Source organism: Oncorhynchus mykiss, chromosome 10, assembly GCF_057628025.1.
Source record: "Oncorhynchus mykiss isolate SJ-2025 chromosome 10, ASM5762802v1, whole genome shotgun sequence".
Classification (NCBI taxonomy): domain Eukaryota; kingdom Metazoa; phylum Chordata; class Actinopteri; order Salmoniformes; family Salmonidae; genus Oncorhynchus; species Oncorhynchus mykiss.
This window is the reverse complement of record NC_143031.1, coordinates 36,416,018-36,427,500: the sequence shown is the minus strand read 5'-3', so window position 1 is coordinate 36,427,500 and position 11,483 is coordinate 36,416,018. Positions and strand designations below refer to the sequence as shown.

Here is an 11,483-nt window from a genome sequence, read left to right as displayed (position 1 = left end):
CGACCATCACCCCTGGTGAGACAAAACCGCGACTCGTTAGTGAAGAGCACTTTTTTACCAGTCCTGTCTGGTCCAGCGACGGTGGGTTTGTGCCCATAGGCGACGTTGTTGCTGGTGATGTCTGGTAAGGACCTGCCTTACAACAGGCCTACAAGCCCTCAATCCAGCCTCTCTCAGCCTATTGCGGACAGTCTGAGCACTGATGGAGGGATTGTGTTCCTGGTGTAACTCGGGCAGTTGTTGTTGCTATCCTGTACCTGCCCCACGGTGTGATGTTTGGATGTACTGATCCTGTGCAGTTGTTGTTACAGGTGGTCTGCCACTGCGAGGATGATCAGCTGTCCGTCCTGTCTCCCTGTAGCGCTGTCTTAGGCGTCTGCAGATGTGGCCAGGACTGCCCTGGCCACATCTGCAGTCCTCATGCCTCCTTGCAGCATGCTTCAGGCACGTTAAATTTTTGTTTGTTTTTCAGAGTCAGTAGAAAGGCCTCTTTAGTGTCCTAAGTTTTCATAACTGTGACCTTAATTGCCTACCGTCTGTAAGCTGTTAGTGTCTTAACAGTTCCACAGGTGCATGTTCATTGTTTATGGTTCATTGAACAAGCATTGGAAACCCTTTACAATGAAGATCTGTGAAGTTATTTGGATTTTTATGAATTATCTTTGAAAGACAGGGTCCTGAAAAAGGGCCGTTTCTTTTTTTGCTGAGTTTAGGTTTTTCACCTACTGTACCCATTTACTGTAATGTTAAATTTTTCATATTAACTATCAACCGATTCTGTATTTCCACTACAGTGCACATAAAATAAATAACATTTTCCTTCAAATATATATATTTGTAAAATGTGATTTAAAAAAAACTTATAAAGAAAAATATGAATTGTCGGGTCTCAGGAGAATAAGGAAATAGGATGTCATTTCAAACACACCCAATGACAATCTCTAGGTTCATCCTATACCAGTGTTTACCATGATGGCAATGTAGTGTCGGCAGTGGAGAGGCAGGGGGCCGTCCATCCTCAGCAGGTAGAACTGGCTACGCAGGAAGGACTCCAGGTAGTGGGGGTGCAGTCCCATCACCTGGGTCAGATGGTCCACGTGGCCTGACAGAGAGTAGGCCTCGGCCAGGATCTGCTCTGTTTGGGGGTCCACCTGGGACGCCTCCACAATCTGGACCCAGGGAGGAGGGTTGGGGGGAGGGGTCAGGCAGGACAGGGAAGAGGGGTTTCAGTCACGCATTGTGTATTGAACCATTTTAAAGTAAAGCTGCAATCTGAAATCTGGTTTATACCTCTGAGTTCAAGGCAAGGTGAAGATAAAGGTGGGAAGATAAAGACAAGGGGGGAAAAGCGAGAGAGTTTAAACGGAAGTGACAGTGAGAAAGAACGAGAGAGAGTCGGCAGGACAGGGGAAATATAGCCTCAGGGCAAAGAAAGTATTTTCTCACCTCCTCTTTTGGAATGAAGGCGCTGGGTCCACTGGAGAAGGGTCGCGGCACCCTGACTCCTTTCTCCTGAGACAAGACAAGAGCGGCAGAGGGAAACTGGGTTAGCTAAGGAACTATACAACACAAGGAGCTTAGATGTACAACCCCACTTTTGGCACAACCTAAATGAACTCTCAGCTATGTTGGCAAACACAAGAAAAAAATATCCAATTAAAAGATAAAAAGAGGGCATGTATAGAAGTGAGGTTTGATATGTAACAGCCAGGCCTTTGTGTGTCAGTCCGTTTGCTCAGAGGTAAAGTAACCCCCTCCTCCTGTTATCTGTTGAGATGAGCAAACAGCCTGTGCACACACATTAGCCAGGGAACATGGCCTGGGCAGAGAAAAGGACGGTAGATTTATTGGTTCACATCGTCTTTTATGCGTGTGGGTGTTGAAATGTACATTTATGTTAGGACAGTACATCTATTAAAGTTAATATACTGAGAGCCTGTAGGAGAAGGATGGTAAAAATCTCTCTATAAGAGGCAGGAAGTCAGACAGGCAGGCATATAGACAGATAGGTTATATGGAGTGATCAATGCTGGGCTAAGGAGAGTAAGCCAGTCCTCCTTCAGTTACAGTTGAAATCGGAAGTTTACATACACTTAGGTTGGAGTCACTAAAACTCGTTTTTCAACCACTCCACAAATTTCTTGTTAACATACTATAGTTTTGACAAGTCGGTTAGGACATCTACTTCGTGCATGACAAAACTCATTTTTCCAACAATTGTTTAGACAGATTATTTAATTTATAATTCACTGTATCACAATTCCAGGAGGTCGGAAGTGTACATACACTAAGTCGACTGTGCCTTTAAACAGCTTGGAAAATTCCAGAAAATTATGTAATGGCTTTAGAAGCTTCTGATAGGCTAATTGACATCATTTGAGTCAATTGGAGGTGTACCTGTGGATGTATTTCAAGGCCTACCTTCAAACTCAGTACCTCTTTGCTTGACATCATGGGAAAATCAAAAGAAATCAGCCAAGACCTCAGAAAATTGGAGACCTCCACAAGTCTGGTTCATCCTTGGGAGCAATTTCCAAATGCCTGAAGGTACCACGTTTATCTGTACAAACAATAGTATGCAAGTATAAACACCATGGGACCACGCAGCCGTCATACCGCTCAGGAATGAGACGTGTTCTGTCTCCTAGAGATGAACGTACTTTGGTGCGAAAAGTGCAAATCAATTCCAGAACAACAGCAAAGGACTTTGTGAAGATGCTGGAGGAAACGGGTACAAATGTATCTATATCCACATTAGGATGAGTCCTATATCGACATAAACTGAAAGGCAGCTCATCAAGGAAGAAGCCACTGCTCCAAAACCACAATAAAAAAGCCAGACTACGGTTTGCAACTGCACATGGGGACAAAGATCGTACTTTTTGGAGAAATGTCCTCTGGTCTGAAGAAACAAATATAGAACTGTTTGGCCTGTTGACCATTGTTATGTTTGGAGTAAAAGAACACCATCCCAACCGTGAAGCACGAAGGTGGCAGCATCATGTTGTGGGGGTGCTCTGCTGCAGGAGGGACTGGTTCACTTCACAAAATAGATGGCATCATGAGGAGGAAAATTATGTGGATATATTGAAGCAACATCTCAAGACAAAGCTTGGTCGCAAATGGGTCTTCCAAATGGACAATGACCCCAAGCATACTTCCAAAGTTGTGGCAAAATGGCTTAACACCTCACTAGGGTACGTGGGCTAGCGTCCCACCTGGCCAACATCCAGTGAAATTGCAGAGCGCCAAATTCAAAAACAGAAATACTCATTATAAAAATTCATAAAACATACAAGTGTTATACATTGGTTTAAAGATTAACTTCTTGTTAATCCAACCACGGTGTCAGATTTCAAAAAGGCTTTACGGCGAAAGCATACCATGCGATTATCTGAGAACAGCGCCCAGCAGACAAATCATTACAAACAGTTACCAGCCAAGTAGAGGAGTTACACAAATCAGAAATAGAGATAAAATGAATCACTTATCTTTGATGATCTTCATATAGTTTCACTCACAAGACTCCCATTTATGTTTGTTTTGTTCGATAAAGTCCCTGTTTATATCCAAAAACCTCAGTTTTGTTTGCACGTTTTGTTCAGTAATCCACAGGCTCAAACGCAGTTACAGCAGGCAGACGGAAAATCCAAATAGTATCCGTAAAGTTCATAGAAACATTTCAAACAATGTTTATAATCAATCCTCGCGTTGTTTTTAGCCTAAATAATCGATAATATTTCAGCCGGACAATAACGTCGTCAATATAAATGTAAACAAGAAAGGCGCACTCTCCGGTCACGCGCATGAAAAATCTCTGGGACACTGTAGGGTCCACTCATTCAGAGTTGTCTTACTCTCTCATTTTTCAGAATATAAGCCTGAAACAATTTCTAAAGACTGTTGACATCCAGTGGAAGCCATAGGAAGTGCAATTTGAGTCCTAAATCAATGGATACTGTAATGGCATTCAATAGAAAACTACAAACATAAAAAAATCCCACTTCCAGGATGTATTTTTCTCAGGTTTTCGCCTGCCAAATCAGTTCTGTTATACTCACAGGCATTATTTTAACAGTTTTGGAAACTTGAGAGTTATCTATCCAAATCTACCAATTATATGCATATCCTAGCTTCTGGGCCTGAGTAGCAGGCAGTTTACTTTGGGCACGCTTTTCATCCGGAAGTGAAAATAGTGCCCCCTACTAGAGGTCGACCGATTAATCGGAATGGCCGATTAATTAGGGCCGATTTCAAGTTTTCATAACAATCGGAAATCGGTATTTTTGGACACCAATTTGGCCAATTAAAAAAACTAAATTGTACACCTTTATTTAATCTTTATTTAACTAGGCAAGTCAGTTAAGAACACATTCTTATTTTCAAAGACGGCCTAGGAACGGTGTGTTAACTGCCTCGTTCAGGGGCAGAACGACAGATTTTTACCTTGTCAGCTAGGGGGATTCAATTGTGCAACCTTACGGTTAACTTGTCCAACGCTCTAACAACCTGCCTCTCATTGCACTCCACGAGGAGCCTGCCTGTTACGGGAATGCAGTAGAAGCCAAGGTAAGTTGCTAGCTAGCATTAAACTTATCTTGTAAAAAACAATCAATCAATCAATCATAATCACTAGTTAACTACACATGGTTGATGATATTACTAGTTTATCTAGCGTGTCCTGCATTGCATATAATCGATGCGCTGTGTATCGTTGCTCCAATGTGTACCTACCTAACCATAAACATCAATGCCTTTCTTAAAATCAATACACAGAAGTATATATTTTTAAACCTGCATATTTAGCTAAAATAAATCCAGGTTAGCAGGCAATATTAACCAGGTGAAATTGTGTCACTTCTCTTGCATTCATTGCACGCAGAGTCAGTGTATATGCAACAGTTTGGGCTGCCTAATTTGCCAGAATTTTACTTAATTATGACATAACATTGAAGGTTGTGCAATGTAACAGGAATATTTAGACTTATGGATGCCACCCGTTAGATAAAATACGGAACGGTTCCGTATTTCAAGGAAAGAATAAACGTCTTGTTTTCGTGAATATAGTTTCCGGATTCAACCATATTAATGACCTAAAGCTCATTTCTGTGTGTTATTATGTTATAACTAAGTCTATGATTTGATAGAGCAGTCTGACTGAGCGATGGTAGGAACCAGCAGACTTGTAAGCATTCATTCAAACAGCACTTTCGTGCGTTTTGCCAGCAGCTCTGCTGTTTATGACTTCAAGCCTATCAACTCCCAAGATTAGGCCGGTGTAACCGATGTGAAATGGCTAGCTAGTTAGCAGGGTGAGAGCTAATAGCGTTTCAAACGTCACTCGCTCTGAGACTTGGAGTAGTTATTCCCCTTGCTCTGCATGGGTAACGCTGCTTCGAGGGTGGCTGTTGTCGATGTGTTCCTAGTTCGAGCCCAGGGAGGAGAGAGGAGAGGGACGGAAGCTATACTGTTACACTAGCAATACTAAAGTGCCTATAAGAACATCCAATAGTCAAAGGTATATGAAATACAAATGGAATAGAGATAAATAGTCCTATAATTCCTATAATAACTACAACCTAAAACTTCTTACCTGGGAATATTGAAGAATCATGTTAAAAGGAACCACCAGCTTTCATATGTTCTCATGTTCTGAGCAAGGAACTTAAACGTTAGCTTTCTTACATGGCACATATTGCACTTTTACTTTCTTCTCCAACACTTTGTTTTTGCATTATTTAAACCAAATTGAACATGTTTCATTATTTATTTGAGGCTAAATTAATTGTATTGATGTATTATATTAAGTTAAAATAAGTGTTCATTCAGTATTGTTGTAATTGTCATTATTACAAATACAATTTTTTAAAATTTCTTTATTTAAATCGGCCGATTTAATCTGTATCAGTTTTTTTTGGTCCTCCAACAATCGGTATCGACGTTGAAAAATCATAATCGGTCAACCTCTACCCCCTAACCTAGTGAAGTTAAGGACAACAAAGTCTAAGTATTGGAGTGGCCATCACAAAGCCCTGACCTCAATCCTATAGACAATTTGTGGGCAGAACTGAAAAAGTGTGTGCGAGCAATGAGGCCTACAAACCTGACTCAGTGACACCAGCTCTGTCAGGAGGAATAGGCCAAAATTCACCCAACTTATTGTGGGAAGCTTGTGGAAGGCTACCCGAAAAGTTTGACCCAAGTTAGACAATTTAAAGACAATGCTACCAAATAATAATTGAGTGTATGTAAACTTCTGACCCACTCGGAATGTGATGAAAGAAATAAAAGCTGAAATAAATCACTCTCCGCTATTATTCTGACATTTCACATTTTAAAAATAAAGTGGTGATCCTAACTGACCTAAGACAGGGAATGTTTTACTAGGATTAAATGTCAGGATTTGTGAAAAACTGAGTTTAAATGTATTTGGCTAAGGCGTATGTAAACTTCCGACTTCAACCTTACATACATTGTCTGACCTAAATCTCTTGAGAAAAGGAGAGAAAACACAGCTGCGTCTACAGGACAGTGAGAATTACATCACAAGTTTTCAAATAAGAAAAATTAACAAAATAATCTTGGTCACCCTACTTCCTTTTTAGAATTAGAACACTCATAAACACTTTACATAAAGAGAGTCAACATTCCTGACTTTTTAGTGTGTTATAAGTGTGTCACTTCAGTAATAAAAATACTTCTGCTAGAACATATAAATGGCTTGCAGGTGATATGGAGTGTGAGCTGGTGCTTGGAAAATCTGCCAGCTAGGGTGTATTTTATTGTATATTCAATATACACAGAGTACAAAACATTAGGAACATGACAGACAGACCAGGTGAATCAGGTGAAAGCTATGATCCCTTATTGATTTCACTTGTTAAATCTACTTCAATCAGTGTAGATGAAGGGGAGGAGACAGGTTAAAGAATGATTTTTAAGCCTTGAGACAATTGAGACATTGAATTGCACACACACAATCTAGAGGGTGAATAGGCAAGATAAAATATTTAAGTGTCTTTGAACGGGGTATGGTAGTAGGTGCAAGGCGTACTGGTTTGTGTCAAGAACTGCAACGCTGCTGGGTTTTTCAAGAATGGTCCACTACCCAAAGGACATCCATCCAACTTGGCACAACTGTGGGAAGCATTGGTGTCAACATGGTCCAGCATCCCTGTGGAATGCTTTCGACACCTTGTAGAGTCCTTCCCCTGACGAATTGAGGTTGTTTTGAGGGCAAAATGGGGGGTGCAACTCAATATTAGGAAAGTGTTCTTAATGTTTTGTACACTCAGTGTATATCAAACTAATTTATAATAACTTATAATAATACATGAGGCAATAATACATGAGACCATGTGTTATGACGTTTTTTACAGTGTTTACAAAGTTTATAAATTGCATGGCTGGGTAGTGGATTTGTAACAGCAGCAGCAGCAGCAGCAGCAGAAGCAGCAGAAGCAGCAGTAGCAGTAGCGCGTTGCAAGGTAACGAAGTAAACGATGACACTTTTTATGAATCTATTGGCCATGTGTATGTTGTCTAGTATATCATGGGCAAGGTAGGCTCTAACAATGGGAATTCCAAACCACCTGTTGTATAATAAACACTAGACTGGGGTTGTCTGTGTATTTAGCTGTCTTACAGTACATCTCCATGGTAATAATATTACATAATGGTTAAGGGCCTCAAGTTCAAAGGTGGGAAGAAGGTTTATAGTACGAATGGATAACAAAGCTACATAAACAACCAAAATATACAGTAAGACACTGTAGTTCTCTATGGGTGAGAAAGTGTGCATGTGAGAAAGTGGTGTTTGCGTGTGCATGAGAGAGTCAGACAGAGACCGCTTCTCTGTTCTAGTGGCATATGTCTTGCTACATAACAGACGTTTGAATGTGCGCTCTGTCAACAGACAGGCCATTTCCTGTGAATTTAGCTAATTGGGTTTAAGCCCTGTGACTCCCACTGCTAACGGTGACACAGACAGACCTGCCCTGGGCTGCAGACAGTTTCACCCTGGTATTAATCCCTCCCTCTTTTCCTCTCTCTCCATCCCTCTCTCCTCCTCTCCTATCATATGTCCTCTCCACCCTCTGTCTGTCTGGCCCTTTGTGTGTGTTGGGTGATGAATGTCTGTTGTTGGGGCAAAGTGGCTGATGCAGTTAACTGAGAGAGGTGGCTCCAGTAGAGAGAGGTGGCTCCAGTAGAGAGAGGTGGCTCCAGTACCTCTCTACCTGCCTGTGCAGATTTAAAGAAGAGCCTGGACTCGTCTGTCTCTATCATCTCCATCACAAAAATAAAATAGCCTAAAGCCAGTTTATAAAAACAACACTGCTTTTTAAAGAAAGTTGTAATTGTGGAACTAGTATGTGATAGATAAGTAATAAACCATAAAAAAACTGAATCTTACATCATAATTAATGATAGAGTATGAATTGACAGTGTTATCGCTCTCTCAGTATGCTGTCATTTCCAACCAAGAGGGTTTCTGTTGAGAACAGCCTGTATGAAACCTCTTAGATTCAATCTACAAAATGAAAGATCTATACCCTGCCTTTACCAGTATATTTCTATGTGATCGTGGCATTGTGTATTTACCAGTATCTATCTAAAAAGCACAAGAAAGAGGTTTTCGACACTCACCATCTCAGATTGCTCTGAAATAGTTTCTGTTGTTGGAAACAGATAAGATTAGCATTCCTGCAACATTATTTTGTGGAATAGAATTTGATCTCTGAGAAATTAAGCTAATTGATTGTATCCAAGTTGGCCATTTGAATTTATAGAATTAATATAAAATTCAATAAATGTAGTACCTAACATCTGATTTGGCCCAAACTTTTTTCTAACAAAGAGTAAGACGTGAGGAATCTAAAGAAATTGCCCCCCCACGGACACCCCACACTTCACACCAATCCCACTCCAACAATGAATATATAGAATCAGTTCTCTATTTTTGACTAGTATTATGGAGCTCCAGCTCAGAGTATTGTCTCTTCATCCTATTTAATGTATTCTCAGTGAATTTGGTCACGTTTTTTCCCCTGTTCAGAGAAATTAGTCATTGAAGTTGTTAGGTTGATGTCCCATCCTACATCCTGATATTACCAGGTTCTGACCACTAGATGGTTCTGATCCTGCTGTTAAGTGGAATTAATCTCCCCCCATTCTTAAAGGGATAGTTAACCCAAATGACAAAATTACATATTGGTTTTCTTAACCTGTAAGCAGTCTATGGACCAGGTATGACAGCAACCATTGCTTTGGTTTTGTTAATCTGGCCACTGTTTCAAATGCAAACATTTGAGCATTTGTGTCGTAAATCCAATGCAAGTCAATTTGTACCTGCGTTAGCATTTTCACACTTCATGTCCAAATCATCTATAAGTAACATAATTGTAACATAATTGATTTACGCAACATGTTTTTTAAACAATGGTTTTTTTTTAGGATGCCTTGGACATGAAAAGTGAAAATGCTAATATAGATTTATTTTTATTTTTTTGCATTTTCACACTTCATGTCCAAATCATCCTAATGTATAAAAATTGTTATTGTGTAACTCAATGATGCCCTGGAGATGACAGAAACGGACCTCCTCTTCTGCCTTGAGACCATCTTACGATGACTCCCTATCAAAAACTGGGTCATATGTACCTAGACTAATGGCTACTAATAATAGCAGTCAGACTCAGAAAGCAGGGCACTAGAGAGAGATATCCATGTTCTTATCAAATCATCAATCTTTCCCCCAACACTATGCTATCATACTGATTGACGACCATCCTGGGAAATAAATGAATCCAAATAGGGCAATCTGTTGCAGATAACTGTACATTATTAGGTTTGAGATGGTTAAACTAGGCCTAATTGGAATTACAAACGATTCTATAGATGATGTTGAAATACAGAATGCAGTTGAATGCACAAGTATCAGTAAGGCAAGGAGAAGACCAGTGAAAAACAATATGTTTGTTCTGCAGTCTGAATCAATAGACAAAATTAAAGTATACTAGGGCCTAGGCCACTACTCCTGCAGGATCTCAGTGACATCTTCATAAGATGCAACGATATTTTATCTAAATTGGAAGGAATAATAAATAGGCCTGACTGATCATCTTGATAAAACATGATATTGGTCGACTAGTAAAAGTAACATTTGGAGAAATGAAATCAGGAAACATCATACCTTTTTCCTAATCACCTTCTGACAGATGTTACAGATGTGAAATGGGTTGGAGGTGAAAGACTCCGCGCTGACGTTCATACTGGCTTCCACTTTAACAGTTCTAGACACCGTATTTTGAAATGTTTTTACTGTAACGTTACTTTTTCTGTACAGTTAAATTACAGTATATCCTTCGATTGTAGGTGGGTCGGCAGCGGCGGTGGTGGGTTGGAGATGGGGAGACCGAAGAGCTGTTAAATTACGAAGCCTTTCTCGAGAGTATTATAGGCTCCGTACTCCCCAGTCTTTCTCACCACACACAACGCCAGGCAGTTTTTGAGCGAACTTCTAATTTTGCTCTGCCGAAGGTAGGCACGCCCAACAGCCAATTGCCGCCAGAGGGGTGTGTTTGCTGAACAACAAAAATGTTCCACAAACGGAACTTTTTAATAGGCACACAACTAAAAAGTACCTTGAATCCGTAACAATAAAGCAAACCATTTCAGCAATAGAAAAACTATCATATGAGTTTTGTTTGTGTCACCCAGTATAGAATAGTCTTTAGGATTACATTGCAATAGCCTACATTTGCCATAGGTAATTTAAATTGGATAGAACATGATAGATATAATATACTCAGGTCTACAAGGTTGGTTTTACTAATAGGCTTCAGAAAATATTCACACCCCTTGACTTTTTCCACATTTTATTGTGCTACAGCCTAAATTTAAAATGGATTAAATATAGATGAATAAAAAATGAAAAGCTGAAATGTCTTGAGTCAATAAGTATTTAACAAGTCAGATAATACATTGCATGGACTCACTCTGTGTGCAATAAACCTGGTTCAGTCTGATTTCCACCAGACATGGAGATAAAATTACCTTCCAGCAGGACAATAACCTAAATCACAAAGCCAAATCTCAAATCAAATGTATTTGTCACATAAACATGGTTAGCAGATGTTAATGCGAAATGCTACACTGGAGTTTCTTACCAAGTGAATGTTCCTGAGTAGCCAGTAGCCAGTTGACTTAAATCTGCTTGAAAATCTATGGTAAGACCTGAAAATGGTTGTCTAGTGATGATCAACAACCAATTTTAGATTGAAGAATTTTGAAAAGAATAATGGGCAAATGTTGCACAATCCAGGTGTGGAAAGCACTTAAAGACTTACTCAGAAAAACTCACAGCTGTAATCGCTGCCAAAGGTGATTCTAACATGTATTGATTCAGAGGGTTGAATACTTATCTAATCAAGATATATTAGTGTTTTATTTTTTATATATATATTTTGTTGTTTTTTACAAAT

General features: G+C 39.8%; 1 protein-coding gene across 1 annotated transcript in view; it reads right to left on the bottom strand.

The window, feature by feature from the left end:
• The window catches only part of LOC110533770 (sestrin-3), a 17,172-nt gene extending 6,590 nt beyond the window's left edge, over positions 1-10,582 (bottom strand). The window contains exons 1-3 of the mRNA XM_036990175.2: positions 10,193-10,582; positions 1,447-1,512; positions 969-1,169 (exon numbers count right to left, since the gene is read on the bottom strand). Of these exons, the coding sequence (XP_036846070.1) occupies positions 969-1,169; positions 1,447-1,512; positions 10,193-10,270 (345 nt within the window). The 5' untranslated portion in view covers positions 10,271-10,582. The remainder of the gene's footprint in view (positions 1-968; positions 1,170-1,446; positions 1,513-10,192) is intronic.
• Positions 10,583-11,483: the final 901 nt, after the last annotated feature.